The sequence below is a fragment of the Didymella exigua genome (genome assembly GCF_010094145.1).
Source record: "Didymella exigua CBS 183.55 unplaced genomic scaffold M421scaffold_36, whole genome shotgun sequence".
NCBI lineage: Eukaryota > Fungi > Ascomycota > Dothideomycetes > Pleosporales > Didymellaceae > Didymella > Didymella exigua.
The window spans coordinates 18779-34511 of record NW_022984810.1 but is presented as its reverse complement, the minus strand read 5'-3'; the positions used below and the strand labels follow the sequence as shown (position 1 = coordinate 34511).

The window sequence follows — 15733 nt, the reverse complement described above, 5'->3', positions numbered from 1 at the left end:
GCGTCGCAATACTCTAGAAATTCAGGCGTGAGGTGGCTGCTGTGGCCGTCAAGGATCAGAAGCCGCCATTGACGGCGAGCTTTAGCTGCTGTATAGCGATCGAACACCTGCTGAAGCCAGGCAAGCCCCAAGTCATTGTTTGATCATCCCGTCGCTGAGTGGGAGATAAAAATCTGGTGTTGTTCAGCAATAAGGTCGTCTACCCAGGTTGATTGAATCCCAGAGGTGCCCTGGTAGATGAGAGCGGGCGGTAATGCCTCTCCAGAAGCGCATACGCAAGCCAGCAGTGTTACCCATTCTCTGTTGCCATCTCTGAGCGCTGCAGTGCGCTCTTTTGACTCCCAAATTGCCTTAGAGACTATCCTTTTAGTGTGACTGTTGATGCCGACAAAGAAGCCTTTCTCATCCATATTGTACGTGTTGCGCTCATCAACGCTGTGCTCACGCATCTTGGAGTGCAATAGATTGAAGTACAGCTCGTACTTGCGCTTGCTGTCAGCTAAAAAGCGCTCACGATCCATCCTGGTGGTCCATTTGGTGGTAAGCTTGTTGGCGTGGCGATGCAGAAACCGAGTAATCCAGCTCTCAGAGACCTCCCACTTCGTAACCGCAGAGGCGAAATTTTGCAGCATGCTTCTAGTGGGTGGCAAGCCGTCTCTTGTGCATCTTTCTATGTATTTGACAAGTACCTCCTCCTGTTGTGGGCTGAGTAACTGTCGCTGGCGCGCTTCTTCTGCATTTGAGCGTGTATAACAGTTGTGCCGCCGCGACAGCGTTGTTCGGTCAACTCTAAACATTTTTGCGACTTGGCGGTATGACAAGTTATCTCCAGCTTTATGCAATTCTAAATATTCAATCGCTTCTTGAATTGGATCTATGGTGGTGGAGTTGTGACGCGTTGAAGTTGTGGGTATCTCAATGTTGTGATGTTCCGGGTGGCTCATCGGCTGAACTGGCTCATCGGCCGCACGGCCACGGTACGTAGCCTGTGCCACACTTGACGTCCATCCAGCGCCCTGTGGAGAAAGTTGACATATCGCTGCAGATGTCAATAGACATACCGTCAAATGGTTAGCTGCTAAGTCATATCCTACCGTCGGTGATGGATGTTCTGAGCTCCTGTTCAAACTTGTACATTCAGTACATGAAATGCACACTGAATGTGTGAAGGACGTATTCGTAGATTACATCCATTCACGTACGGTATGTGATGTTGCGGATGTACCAAGTACTATTTAAAGTATGGAGACATCCACGGACTGAACGCGTAAATAAGTGATGTTCGGCAAGCAACATAGCACTTTCAACAGTGAACCTTCGACGTCCCGATAACGCGCAGAGACTACCAAGCGTCGGCGTTCCGCATAGCGTGCTAATTGGTGATCACATGTTCCAGTCGCATCGTACAGCTGTAAAAGTAAAGGCTCACGTGACACAGGCTCTCCAACTTCTGGCTATAAATCTGATACTGTTGTATCTGCACGCTCTATCAACCCAGGCATTTGAAATTAGCAGGTCAATTTGGCAGGACTAGTCAATAAGGTCTGAGTCTGTATTGTTCATGAGTGTTGAACTGGTTTCGATCGAATAGAGCGGGCCTTACTGCAGGCGACATACGCCACGAACCAGAAGACGAACTTCACATCAGTTACCGACGTTTGCGCCGCCCTAAGGCCATTGGTTTCCGGTGTTTCTTGATCGTGAAAGACTTTTATTCAATCGAGAAGCTCTTGGAGATCATGTTGCGGCATGATATGGGTTCGCAACGTCATGACCGGGCAATGGTTGGCATCAAGACGTAGACCATCTCAGTGTTCAAGGGGACATCTCGCCACTACGGAGATGCACCCATTCTCGATGCTCGAAGGTCTGCGTCCGTGTGGACGCACGTCCAGCTTTACTCTGGATCATAGAAATAGCGCAACGTATAGCCCCCGGCGCGATTCGTGGGGACTCAGCGACAGACGTTTGTAACAGCTGATATAACCTCCGGAATGGCATATGTAGCGGAGACAAGTCTGATTAGCGAATCTGTTTAATGGTCACAGTCAGTGTGAGTTTCAACATGTCGAATCTTTCGCATTCGTGCTCCGTCTTCTTTCGAATGCGTGCTGGGAAAGTTTTGACGTGATAGCACCTGCGACACCTCGGTTTGGACTGCAGAGTTGCAGTACTCCATCCTCTGTGAAGCTCTTCATGACAGATGACAGCTGTTGTATTTGGGATAATTGTCGTTCTCACTTGATCGAACGAGTTGCCGGTCGAATTGGCGTGACTGCTGGACTTAACACACCGTTTATTCCCCTGTCTCTAGTCCGCCGTCGAACCTGTGCCTAGAGGATCAAAAGAGGACAAATCGCGGGCCGAGCGGGTTGTCGGTGTTGTGGGGGTGTGATTGGCTCGGTCGATTTGTCCGATCCAAATCGTTGATGATGGCTGCGCTGTGTTGACTGTGTACCGTACGAGAAGACAAACGTAGCGCCAGATCTACGAGTTGATCGCTGGAGCTGGTAGATACTTTCGAAACGTCACCGCGTGCCAGCAGCATCCATTTGGTGCTTTTGAGGACTTGGTAGCTGCAAAGCCACAGAAAGATTGGTCCTGGATCACCCTCGCCATTTCCAGTGCCCAAGGCGTCAATGAGACGTGAACCATCGCTGATCAATCAAAGCACGTCCGACGCACAGTGGGACTCGGCATTGACAAATTCAGCGCCCGAGACGAAAGCCGCCCACTCCAATCGTTTCAGGAAGATGCATTTCCAGATTATTAAGGCCTTGGAGCGCGCTGAATGACTTCGTTGTCGTTCTTCAGGGCTATCGTCCGGCAGTCTGGCGCTTCCACGGGCGTGACGTCGCGACCGTAGGGGAAAACGATGGTTGGGTATTGCTGGAGAAGTTTTCCGCCAATTATAGGTGAGAGACAAGGGGGAAGAAGTTTTGTCCATGCTCAAGCCAGTCGAGCGGTCCTTGCGTGGCACAGATTAAATCTCCCCTGCATCGAGACCAATGACGAGCACATGATGGGAACACGCTAACGCAACAGTGACACCATTTTGACCCATCCCCACACAGCACTTCAAAGTTATGATCTTTCAGATGAGCGAAACAGCAACTACCGGACTTCGCGCATTGCTTGCTCCCCGTTGCGAGCTTGCAGACGGTGTATCGACGGCTTGGGCGTATTCTGCAGGCCGGACTTCGTCAGGATAGATCTGGCGCATCTCCAAGGTACCCGGCTATCCTTGTATAATCCACTGTCCATAGTTTGCTGTACATCATTGCACACTGGGCTGTTGAAAACGTCTACCGAGACGCATATTGCTATGCTTGGAGCCGGCGTCGTTTCATTTCGCAACGGTGCATACAAGGTTCTCAATGTTTATGTGGATCCGTAGACTGTGTTGGAGGCATGTGCATGCCGAGCAGAAGATCTGTAGCGTGCATCGGCGATGAACCATCGGCATCGTGAAGCCACATATTAGGGTCGCGCATTGCTCTTGGAACTGTTATGCGTGAACCAGCTAGCGTTGCTTTCTCTGCGTGTCCACCGCTTGAGCCAGCCTAGACGTGTTCACGTTGTCGCTACAGGTTTCCGTGTTACCACCTAATGTGGGCTCAGCCTGATAACGCGCTGGATGATTGACTTTCTGGTCGAGTTTCTGCAGCTTGCATTGGTCGAGAAGGGGAGGTGAAAGTGTTTGGGAATGCATTGTTGCACCTGAACACGCGGGGAAAGGTTAGGCGGGGTTTCGTACTGTCAAGACGGATAGCGTTGAGTGAAGCTGTACAGCTGGGCTGACGGCGAACTGTTCCGGCTTGAACAGAGAAGGTTCCACAAACGACTACCCATGCAGAAGCGAATGAAGGGTAGTGGTGTCGCTGGACATGCGTCATCGTCGCAATATCGAATTCCGATGTTTGCGGTGATCTGACCTTTTGTTTGCCTAAACCTGAAACTGACCCGAGTGCCGAGTTTACTTCAAGAGGCCGACAGATAGCAGGTCGATGCTGGCAGGGTGCGTGGAGCACATGTAGAGGCTGTTCCGAAAGCAGACGACAGCAGTGGTCCCTGAGCGAGCCCCGGTCATTGATTGGCTCGGTCAACATTTCCAAGCTTCTTGACAGGCCGCCGCAGGATTATCTCAGCACATAATCATGATGGGCCATACGGTTAGTGACGAGCCTGGGCGGCCCCAAGGTGCTCTCTTGAATCTCAAGGTCTGCTGGCAATCTCTTGATTCATTCCCTCGCTAAAACTGGAGCCGCATGCAAATGCATGCCCCAGCAGAACATCAGCGGTCCAGCCAGACAAACACTTCACCGTTCCATCCGCCACGGTCACTGCCGATGTCCCCAACTGTTATCAACCTGAGGAGTGTCAGTTGTTGATTGAAGCACCGTCCATTACGTTTCAGTCGGTGTCGCGCGCGTTTAGACGATGTCCTCAACACCAACATACCCAACAAGTGTCGGGACGACGCCACTCGGGCAACGCAAAGTCGCGATTCCTCGATTGCAGAGACCCGGACAAGGACAGAGTGCAGTCAAAGACAGACGCCGGGTTCCGCGTGCATGCACCGCTGTATGTTGCCATTCCTCGAAAAGTTTGACGATCCTGGTGTACTTCACCTTTATCTGTCGTAGTCGCGCCTGTCGCAGTAGTTCGAGAGGTCAGTCCTGATGATCATCTGGCTAACGAGGCACACTACATTTAGTGTCGGTCTCATAAGATCAAATGCACCGGTGAAAGGCCGCACTGCAAGCATTGCGCGAGTACGATTCGAGAATGCGTATACATTATGCCTCGCAAGGACAGGCTGAAGATGTGAGAACCATTCAGGTAGCGGTGGTAATGAGTCGTAAGCTGACTGAGTCAGCGTGACTGAGAGATGTCAGCAGATGGCCAGCTTGTTGAAGGGCTTGAGGTCTTGCGCGAGCGCGGATGATGCCGCCAAAATTGCAGGCCTTTTAGAAGCTGTGGGTAATGGACGGATTGTGAACAACTGGCCTAGGGTACTGACAAGACCGCAGGTCGACAAAGAGATCTCAGAGGCTCGCGAGGCTACAGCGCCGTTCATTCCAGACACTGATGGTAATGGTTCACAAGAAATTATCGAGTCGAGTATCCGGGATCGCCAGGAAGAGCTCGATACAGAGGCCTTGAATTTGCTCGACGAGGACCTGCACGTCAATGACCGAGCGCGTGCTACTGGCTTCGTCGGCAATAACTCTGAAATGAAGTGGCTGCGAGCTGCTGCCCTGGCACACCCAGAGCAAATAGAGGAGGAACCCAACGCTTTGCACCGAAGAGACTCATACACCAGCGGACTTGGGAACGAGCAGATTAGCGCGTACAGCTTTTGGATCGACAATGAGAATGTGGATATCGACTTCTTCGTCGATCCCCACGACTTGCCCCAGCTAGACATCGCCGAGAGGCTTCTCAGTTGCTACATGAGCAAAGTGCACGACTCCTTTCCCATTCTGCCTCGCAAGACTTTTGGAGATCAGTTCCGCAAGTATTTCACAGCGCTGGGAAACGGCAACGCACCTCGACTCTGCCCCAAATGGCAGGCAATTCTCAATCTGGTCTTCGCGATCAGCGCTAAGTATTCGCACTTGTCCAAGGCCACGTGGCAAGCAGATGCGCGTGACCATCTTATCTATCAGGCGCGAGCCAGGACACTTGGTCTGAACGAACAAACCATCACCAATCACCCGGACGTTCCACAAATTCAGAGCCTTGGGCTCCTTGCGTTCTACTGGCTCTCCGTTGGGCAAGTCAGCCGGTATGCATTCCCCTTTCCTGGTGGCGTTTTCAAGAAGAGATACTAACGGATCAAAAGTGCGTGGACCATCATTGGAATTGCCCTCCGATCTGCGTATACACTCGGGCTTCATGTCCGCAACACAGACCCTTCTGCCACGGCAGCGAAGCGGGAGACTTTGGTCCGCACATGGTGGTCTTTGTATTCGCTCGAACGAACCCTCAGTATCGTGACCGGCCGGCCTAGTATCATTGTTGACTCTTTCTGCTCGGTGCCTTTGCCAATGCCGGTGAATGAGGAACAAATTACGGATCAGTTGGAAGCTGCGTTCCGAATGCGGAAGAGCAGCTCTACAAGCATCATTCTGACACCCCACACATGGTCCAGCGGTGCGATCGATCCGTCCCATGCACTTGTCGGACTGAGCACAACGGAGGCAAATTCTGGCTCATTCTTGAAGGCCGCTGTACAGTTGTCGAGCATTCTGCAGAGCGTACTCACTTCGCTTTACACTGCATCGACCGTTGTCGGGTCTGTAGCCGAGGAACAGCATGAGATGGCGCAGCTGGACCAACGCCTTGACCAGTGGGTGCTTTCGCTTCCCAGCGAGTTCAACTTCCAGGACCCAGCGAATAATGGCAACGCAATGTTCTCTCGTGAACGTTTACTTCTCGGGTTCCAACTGTGTGGCGCCAGGATGTTGCTAGGCCGACCATGTCTGAGTCCCCGAAGACAAGCATGGCGAGAGGAAGCTGAAGCATTATTCTCTCGACAAATGGGTAACAGCTGCATTGGGGCAGCCAAGACAGCGATTGACTTCCTGCCGGACGAGCCCGATACTCGCTTCATATATGACCAAGGTCCTTGGTGGTGTATTGTTCACCATTTGATGCAGGCAATCTCCGTGCTTCTTCTGGGCTTGTCATACCTCGCACCCACTTTGCAGGACAGCATGCTGTTGATGCACTACGTCAAGAAGTCCATTCGATGGCTGCAGGCTATGGATGACCCTACCGCTGAACGAGCCTGTCAGGTGGCAATGAGTACCTTCGAGACCGTCTCGAGGCGATATGCTGTCGATGTGGCTGGTATGTGGCGGATGGATTCCGTTCATGAAGGCGAGGGGTCACCTCAGCGTCCTGCCGACCCTAACATGATGGGGTACATGACCACCCAACAGTACATTCCGCGAGATGCGGTTATGGTACCCGGGTACTCAAGCTACGATGCTGCGTCGTTTGGACCGGCATTCCTGGCTGACCACGGGACTGCTGTGTTCAGCGACGACTTTTGCATGTCGAGATAATTTTCCTGAGGCGAGTTTTCTCCATTTCGACTTGTGGTGGCAACATGATGTCTCTCTTTACGTCTCGGTCATCTTGGAGTTCGGTCGTTCATGTCGTATTCAGCGTTAGGCATGCTCGGCCGTGGTGGCTTCCCTGCAATGCATCATCGGAGTCTTGTTGGTAGTGTACAAGCTGTTTTGGAGGGTGAGGCTGATATTTGGGTCCAAGGATCGCTGACGTCATTGTAGACGGAGTCGCACATCTGCCGAAGGCATATGCCAGAAATATGGGGATCGCGCATTATATATTCATATGGGGCGTCTATGTATTCGATCTAGTCCCAAATAACTGGATCTGCACGGGCTTTTTAGTCGACCATGTTTCGCAAAGAGTGGCCAATCAACGAATGGGCCGAACCACTCGCTGTGCAGAGTACATAACTGCGGGTCAGGCCCTGGCTTTCCACGCCCTGTCCGCGAGACGGAGTAGGTACCCGCTGCGAATCATGACAGTACAAGATTACATCAACCCTCGTGAGCCCTGTATTGGCACATGCGGCACCGCGTCTCTTCCGGCGACGACGGCCCATACCCGGTCCAGAGTTACCACTAGTACCTAGTGTACTTGATGGAGACAGAACATGCCATCTATGACTCCTTTGCAGAATGGCGCCGAAGGACATGGCCATAGAAATACTTCATGGCTGCGTCAGCGACGCATGATCCTCATATTGACTATTCAGTGATCAAGGGATCGCGATGCGAGTCAATGCTTTGGGCGAAGGCAAGACAAATACATATATGCTTGTCTGGCCCAGTCCAAAACTATGATACTCTCTGCAGGTTGCGAGGAGAAGCGTGCACATCTTCCTTCGTTCAAGTTGCCCGGCGCCGATCATCGAGTTCGGGACCGATGTCCATGACCAAAGCATACGAAACGTAGGTATACCGCTTTCGTATCAAATGGTGCAGCTGACGGTGTACGTAATCTCAAGTCATCTCAAGCGTATGAAGCACATCGATAACCTGAAAGAACGTGTACAGGTTGTGTCGAGCTATCAGAACCTTGCTCCTTTACACCCGCGCGTCTACAGTACCAGAGGTTCAAGCCATGAGCGGCAGCTCTTGCTCAACACTACAATACGTGCAAATCTTTCGTCTTTGCCTGTGTCAACACACGAGCACCACCAAACCATGCTATGGCGAACTCACAGCCATGCATAAGTCGAACCCACGTGGGTATGCTATGGGGATGCGGCCGATCACAGGAAGCGATGGCTGCACTTGTGTGTCTTGGTTACCGTCCAGTAAACAGGAAACCAATCCCTCAGAAATCGGTGGATACCATACCCAACCCAATTGCACGCGGTACGCGAGGACTCGAATCAGCACTACTCCTGAGTATGCACCCCACGATACATTTATATTGTTAATTGCCATAGTGTACAGATGTGGACCATGCGACAAGTCAGCTTGGGGTCTTGTGTCTTGCAAGCGGTGCATCTCCCACTGGTAAATCATGGAGAGAGCGGGATGGCCTATCTGTAAGTGACGCACGAGACTGTAAGACACTTGGGCCAGTCAGTCACGTCGCCGCCAACGCTCTTGCTCATTGGCACACATAAGAACCAACCGGCTTTTGATGCATGCATACGTCCCACATCGCATCCGGATGGACTGGATGAATGGCACTGTGTTACACTCACGAGCAGCAGACAGGCCATGAGTCGGGGATCGGGGTCACTTCCGGCGTGATTTTTCCAGGATGTCTGCCACTAGACTTTGTAGAGTCAATTAGATGGACGCCTGTCATCAGACTGACGGCAGAGCACTACTCAACTGTTACATCACAACTGCTGATGACGGTATCGTGTCGACGTTCGCAACACACGACATGCGGCGAGCTCTGGACTCCCAGGGACACGACTTGCGACGCGTCACTGGAAGCGCGGATATACGCGACCATACGAGACACAGCGCGCGAAAAGGAGACTGTACGCGAACTTTATGAGAAAAAAACATCAACTCATCTGGTTGGTAGCTGAGTGTGACTATTGGAGTCTTGCAATGCCTGTAGGTCACGACACCATGACAGCCTCGACCGCTCTTCAGCAGATTCGTGCTTTTACTGGTGTGGAAACAAACTGTCCGGCGCTTCTTTTATTGCAAAGATTCGAGCCTGTCATCCCCTGCTGCCGTTCACCGGGCACCCACCCACATCACACCGCACAGAGCTGGCCAACCCTGAATATCATAGGCTTTAATTTGGCCCTGGAGAAGAATCTGCATCAATATGAAGGCCTGAATGGAGTGAATATCAATTGTGACCAAAATTAGAAAATCGCTTGCACGCCACCAAAACTCGTTACGAAAGATTTCTCACCTCGAAACGAAATCCGCAATACAGGTGGGGACTGGTGATAATGCGGCCTAGGCTCGTGAGCTGCGTGTCTGTGACCCGGAGATTCCGAATTCGAGTTCTAAATGCCTGTGAAATGCCTATCCGTCGTACTTATGCTCACTGCCGCCGATGTGATGCTTGGCGGGTTTGTCGCGAGGCCCTGCTGCCTTTGCAATGCAGCCAGCCAAAACATCGCAGTCGGCGTTATGAGAGCGCTGGAAGTTGTAAGAGCGCTCGAACTTCAGCCTGGCGCGCCCGGAGTTGCGTCCAGCCACCGACCGATACTTGTCACGTCGAACCCTCAGCTCTACCATGTCCACAAATAGCCTCTTTTCCTACGGTCGAACCTCGAACCCGCGAACGAACTCTGCGAGTGCACCCCTGGGACCGTGAGTGAGGGTCCTACGGATAATGCCTACATAGTACCCGCGCCGCACAGTGCATTTGTCACGAGCGGAGATGAAAGCAGCCACATACACTCAGCGGTCGCAAGCGAACGGTCATCTACAGACGTACACTATATACATTGAAACACAAGAACTGGGCATAGAGGGCTGAACGCTGGCATCAAGGACAGTGTTGCATTATGCGACCCGTGGGCAGTTGTACGTCGGGTCGTCGAGACGGGCACATTGCATGTCAATGGAGTGCAGTACGCGATCAGGGGCCACGATTCTTGCCTGAAGCCGAGATAGATGCCACTGTGCTCAATCGAAGCAACAAGTCAACCAACACACCGCTCCTCTCGCAGACGCTCTCACGGAGCGAGGTGGCACCCGCCTTTACAACACGAAAACGATACCCATCAAGTACTCGGCGCATGAGTCCTCACCTGCGGCGCACGCTAACCATGCCGCAGACCATCACCGCGACCACCCTACATTGACTATCCGTAAGCAATTGCTCGATGTACTCATCCCGCAAGACACGCCCAAACCCCAGGAACGACCTCAAGCACCACGCCTCACCGCAGCCATGCATCGGACCATGCCGCACGCGCCCACCACAAGGTTTTTTTCCATGTAAAACCATGAGCAATAAGTAACTATAAAGACTTTGAAATCTGTCCATCGGCCTTGAAATCTGTCCATTGGCCTTGAAATCTGTCCATCGGCCTTGAAATCTGTCCATCGGCCTCGAAATCTGTCCATCGCCCATCGCCCACCCAGCGAGACAGCGCACATACGCAGCCACAGCTCTCCAGCGAGCTGCTTAGCTCAGCATCGCAAGGCAGTGTGTTGTAATGCAAAAACTGCGCGGGTGGCGGGTTCGATGACACAGACGGGACGGGGTTGGCGCGGGGCGTTGGGACGAGTGGTGCGGTGGGGATGAGAGCGCCATGTCGCAGCACGGTACCAGCATGTCTCAGAGGCGGAACTTGCGGCCCAAAGAGAGTGGTTCCAGGACGGTGTGGAGGTGTGCGAAGAGGGTCAGAGGCAGTCACGGGTCGTGCAGTTTGATCGGGCAGGCACGTGAAGACGGAGTGGTGGCGCATGGTGTGTTTGATCATCTGTGTTGGTCGTCTGTGTTGATCATCTGTTGATCGTCTGTGTTGATCGTCTGTGTTGATCGTCTGTGTTGGTCGTCTGTGTTGATCATCTGTGTTGGTCATCTGTGTTGGTCGTCTGTGTTTGTATTTGTGTTGATTATCTGTATCTGTAGTTGTGTTTGTGCTATCCAACACGCCTGCTAGTGATACTATCTTCAGCGTCTCGGATTGGAGTGTCGAAGCCACCCATCTCGCGACCCAGTTTCGCGCCGGCGACACCGGCGGGTGCGGATCCTGGGTGCTGCTAAGCGTTGAGTGTGCGGAATGTTGTAGATGGCGTTGTGGATGGTGTGGAGGGGCGTGTGGAGGGGCGTGTCGAGGTGAGCGCTCTCGACGGTGCCGTCGCAGCTATCCTCCCCTGTGCTGGCTTGACGCGGCGCTGCTTCGCTCTCGGTCGCGGTCTCACCCTCTTTGAGCATCTCGCCCCTTGGAGTGTATTGCCCCTTGGAGTGTATTGCCCCTTGGAGTGTATTGCCCCTTGGAGTGTATCGCCCCTTGGAGTGTATCGCCCCTTGGAGTGTATTGCCCCTTGGAGTGTATCGCTGCCTTCGGCTGTTTCTCCCTCACCGACCATGTCTACCTGTGCAGCCGTCTCACTCTCGTCAGCCGTCTCACTCTCATCAGCCGTCGCACTCTCATCAGCCGTCGCACTCTCATCAGCCGTCGCACTCTCATCAGCCGTCTCACTCTCGTCAGCCGTCTCACTCTCGTCAGCCGTCTCGCTCTCGTCAGCCGTCTCGCTCGCACCAGCCGTCTCAGCCCCTTGGCTTCCTCTCGCCCAATCTGCGGCGTACCCCTTTCGCGCGGCAGATTCCTCGTATCCGTTCCTTGCCGTGCGCTGTGACGAACCGTAGCTCCCCGCACTACCGGGGGATGGGTATGATGGCAATCTACACCATGTTAGTGTCCCCGCTCAGGAATGACTGCCCGGAGATGTTACCTGGTTCCCGAGAGCAATGGATATCCTCGAGCTGTCGTGGTCCCAGCCCAGGTTGAACTCGCCGTCCGCACCTGGATTCCACTTGAGGGCCGAAAAGTCCTTCGCCCGCCAGCTCGCGACGGGTATCTCGCGCTTCTCAACGTCCCAGACGGTGACTGCGTCTGGCCCAGCGGCTGCCAGGAGGGCACCGTCTGGCGAAAAGGCCGTCTTGAAAGCCTGGCTGTGGTCCGTCGTGTCGAGTCGGCGGACACAGTCAAAGGGTCGATTGGCATCCCATATCCGTGCGTGGCCCGATAGCGAGCACGTGGCCAAAAGCGTCGAGGGCAGCCATGTGCCGTTGGTCGTTGGGCTGCTCGCTTTGTGGATGCGGAAATCGAGGTCGTTGGGGTATCGGTCGGGATACTCGTGGACTTGGAGGTTGATGGAGTCGTTGGGATGGAGGATGCCGAGGTAGTACTCTTGGCCGCGGATGCCAAGAGCTGCAATGATGCCAGACCAGGGGTCGAACTTGACCGTCTCCCATGTGACTTGGGTGTCGAGGGTTCGTTGAGTGGTCAGAGAATCGCCGTCCACGTCGTAGATCTTGAACAGCTCTGTCCCGCAGACGACAAAGGCAGAGTCGCTGATCCAGTAGGCATCGTAGATTTGTGTTGCGGTGAAGTCGGTCCACGCGGGTATCGAGTCGCTGTCGCTCTTCCAGATCTTGATGGAGCCCTTTTCGCCGTCTGTCGAAATGGACAGCAGCAGCTCCCTCCCGGCGTTCCACCGCAGCGTCGTGACCAGGCCCGCCGTCGACGAGATGGCGTCTGCCGTGTCGCCGACGACCTTGATCAGCTTGTCCATGGTCATCTTCTCGCCCAGCTCGTTGTGACACTGCTCGCGTGCGGACACTATGACTTCGCCCTCGGACTGCCAGCACAGCGCGGTGATGTCAAAGTTGCTGACGGGTATGGGCAGGTCCATTGTCTGCACGCTGCACTCGCGGCCGGCTTCTGACGCGGCGGCGACGTTGTGCAGCTGCAGGACCGACTTGCCGGCCGACAGCAGCAGCGGGGCGTCTTCTGGCCCCCACGACGTGTGCTCGACCATCTGGTGGAACGCGGCCGGGACGGGTATGAAGGTGGTGGCTGGTGCGAGGTCCTTGATGTCGTCTGTCTGGATCAATGCGTCGGCGCCAATGGTCAAGGTGGAAATGGGAATCTCGCTGGCGGACGGCGACTCGGCCTCGGAGGGCGGTGGCTCCGACTCGGCGCCGAGGCTATTGCCCGTGGCCGCGTGGGCGGTCCCGTTGTGGTCGAGCTCCATGGCGTCCCCGTTGAGCTCTGCCTCCGACGGCTCCAGGCGTGGCTCGGCCGGCACGCCGTTGGTCTTGGCCTGCTTCTTGCGCTTGAGGCTCTTCTTGGGCGGGGGGTCGGGCGGCGCGCCGTTGGCAGCTTCGGCAGCGAGCTGGTGGGCGGGGATGCCCTTGTCGAGCGTCAGCAGCTCGCCGTTGCGCTTCGAGTAGGGGTGGCCGTGGTCGGTGCCAAAGTCGTACTGTGTGCTCGTCTGCGGTGGTCAGCCCGGGCGACGCCGTCGCTTGCTCGCTCGCACATACGTTCGAGGCCTTAGCGTGCAGGCGGTCGAATTCCATGCCGTCCTGCAGGATGCGGACGAGCGCGTGCGAGGAGACGTGCTTGGCAAAGGGCAGGGAATCGGGGTCGCGCAGCCAGCAGCGCGACAGCTGCAGCGCGGCGTTGCCGAAGCCCGCCTCCTGCAGGTAGCGCCATACTGGGCAGAGTCAGCGAGGTGCCCGAGGAGCTCGACGGGCCCGAGGCGCATTCAATGCGCCTCGAGCCCCGCAAGCCGGAGCGCGCGCGGCGGGAGGGGACGGTACCTAGGTAGTTGACGACGTTGCTGCTGAGGGCCATGGCGCATTCTTCGGGGCGGCAGCGGGCGCCAGGAGGGACACGGGCGAGGAGGGCGAGGCGGGCGACTGCGGGCCGCTGTGGTGTGCGCGCAGTGAAGAACGGCGGCGGCGGCGGCGGCGGCGGCGGCGAGAGAATGGCGGCGGTGCTCGGGGGTTGCGATTGTTCGCAATGTACTGCTGTGCAGGCAGGACTGCAGGTGCATGGTCTCGAGGGCCGACGGGCTGCGTGCTGCGATTCGTGCGGCTAAGCGCGACCCGCTTGTCGCTTTGCGGGTGTGCATCATCTGCGGACCCTGGTTCGCGCGCATCCACGTCGAACTGCTCCGCCGCGCCCTACCAGGAACCTCACTCCCACCGCGGCACCACCGCAGCACCACCGCAGCGCCGTCGCCTCCCCAAGGCCTCCCAGCCATGGCCCGCATCCACCTGCCGACCATGACCCGCATCCACCTGCCGCCCATCACCCGCGGCCTGCTGGCGGCCACGCTCGCGTGCACCCTGCTCAACTTTGCCCTGCGCCCGCACTCGACGTGGGTCGACAAGGTCGAGCAGCCGCTGCTCGCCGTGGGCAACGGCGTGCCCTTTCTCGCCATCGTGCCGGGCCAGTCGCTCGTCTACCCGTGGGTCGTCGGCCTGGCTACGGTCGTCGAGCAGAACCTCGCGGGCCTCTTGGTCAACGGCGCCGCCCTCTTCTACGGCGGCCGCTACCTGGAGCGCGCCTGGGGGGGCCGCGAGTTTGCCAAGTTCATCGTCGTCGTCGCTGTGCTGCCCAACGTGCTGACGCTCGTGCTCTACCTGGCGGCGTACGCCGTGACCGCTTCGACGGCCCCGCTCAGCACCACCATCTCCGGCGGCATCGCCCTCCAGGCCGCCTTCCTCGTCGCCTTCAAGCAGCTCGTCCCCGAGCACACAGTGGCCATCGCCAAGGGCCTCGTGCGCATGCGCGTGAAGCACTTCCCCGCCATCTTCCTGGCCGCCAACACCCTCTCCGGCGTCGTCCTCGGCACCGAGACGGCCCTGTTCCTCGGCTGCTTCGGCTTCCTCACCGCCTGGGTCTACCTGCGCTTCTACCGCCGAACCCCGTCGCTCGACTCGGCAGCCACGGGCGACGGCGCCGTCGTCAGGGGCGACGCCTCGGACACGTTTGCCTTTGCCCACTTCTTCCCCGAGCCCATGCAGACCCCGCTTGCCCGCTTCGCCGACGGCCTCTACAACGTGCTGGTGTCGCTCGGCGTCTGCACCCCGTTCTCCGCCGACGACATCGATGCAGGCAACGACCAGGCCAGCGCACGCGCCGAAGGCGGCCTGCCGAGCATCATGAACCCCGACAGCAGGGGCGGAGGAGGAGGAGCCGCGCGCGCAGAGGCCGAGCGGCGCCGGGCACTGGCGCTCAAGGCCCTCGACCAGCGATTGCACGCTGCTGCTGCTGCTCGCACTGCTGCGCCTGCCGCATCAGCCTCGGAGCCCTCACACGCCCTCGGCGGGACCAACTATGAGCCGGAACGACCAGACGCCCCGACCCAGCCTGTCTGATGATGATGATGATGATGATGCTGTTGATGCTGTTGATGATGTTGATGATGACGCCAACGTGGAAAACACTGCATCTTCCGTTGGCCAGCAACATTGGCACGAAGCACGGCGTCCCAACTGGCGTTTGTTTGTTTGTTTGTTTGTATGTATGTATTGCACCGCGAATTATACCCTCGCGTCTGCATGTGTGCACCCGCTACTCTGTTCATAGATCGCAGCCACAAGGGACGTCTCCGTCGTCTGTTACTCTCCACGCAGCCGTTGTTACTCTCCACGCAGCCGTTGTTACTCTCCAAGCAACCGTTGTTACTCTCCAAGCAACCGTTGTTACTCTCCACGCAACCGTTGT

At 56.0% G+C, this 15733-nt stretch overlaps 5 protein-coding genes across 5 annotated transcripts; 2 read left to right on the top strand and 3 right to left on the bottom strand.

The window, feature by feature from the left end:
* Nucleotides 1-395: 395 nt before the first annotated feature.
* M421DRAFT_30199 (uncharacterized protein) lies at nt 396-878 on the bottom strand (the record flags this gene model as incomplete). Its single annotated transcript, XM_033589112.1, has 1 exon — nt 396-878. A coding segment is annotated over one exon (483 nt), but the record flags the coding sequence as incomplete, so codon positions are not given.
* Nucleotides 879-4874: 3996 nt separating this feature from the next.
* Nucleotides 4875-7076, top strand: M421DRAFT_71819 (uncharacterized protein; the record flags this gene model as incomplete). The annotated part of the gene is made up of 3 exons (XM_033596825.1): nt 4875-4979; nt 5034-5791; nt 5849-7076. Coding segments are annotated over 3 exons (2091 nt in total), but the record flags the coding sequence as incomplete, so codon positions are not given.
* Nucleotides 7077-11158: 4082 nt separating this feature from the next.
* On the bottom strand, nt 11159-11774 carry M421DRAFT_272754 (uncharacterized protein). Its single transcript, XM_033588817.1, has 2 exons — nt 11675-11774; nt 11159-11639 (listed from the first exon to the last, which is right to left on the bottom strand). Exons 1-2 carry the CDS (start codon nt 11678-11680, stop codon nt 11250-11252), a joined length of 396 nt encoding a protein of 131 aa, XP_033444886.1. The 5' UTR covers nt 11681-11774; the 3' UTR covers nt 11159-11249.
* On the bottom strand, nt 11469-14041 carry M421DRAFT_272733 (WD40 repeat-like protein). Its single transcript, XM_033588816.1, has 4 exons — nt 13819-14041; nt 13540-13712; nt 11946-13490; nt 11469-11895 (listed from the first exon to the last, which is right to left on the bottom strand). Exons 1-4 carry the CDS (start codon nt 13850-13852, stop codon nt 11869-11871), a joined length of 1779 nt encoding a protein of 592 aa, XP_033444885.1. The 5' UTR covers nt 13853-14041; the 3' UTR covers nt 11469-11868.
* A 245-nt stretch (nt 14042-14286) lies between these two features.
* On the top strand, nt 14287-15384 carry M421DRAFT_71909 (cytochrome c oxidase subunit I; the record flags this gene model as incomplete). Its single annotated transcript, XM_033596833.1, has 1 exon — nt 14287-15384. One exon carries the CDS (start codon nt 14287-14289, stop codon nt 15382-15384), a length of 1098 nt encoding a protein of 365 aa, XP_033444884.1.
* Nucleotides 15385-15733: the final 349 nt, after the last annotated feature.

Coding starts and splice junctions, on each gene's coding strand:
- M421DRAFT_272733 (XM_033588816.1), bottom strand. CDS start 13,852: ATGGCCCTCAGCAGCAACGTCGTCAACTACCTAG. Junction 13,491..13,539: donor TGCACGCTAAGGCCTCGAAC/GTATGTGCGAGC, acceptor TGACCACCGCAG/ACGAGCACACAGTACGACTT. Junction 11,896..11,945: donor CCATTGCTCTCGGGAACCAG/GTAACATCTCCG, acceptor AACATGGTGTAG/ATTGCCATCATACCCATCCC.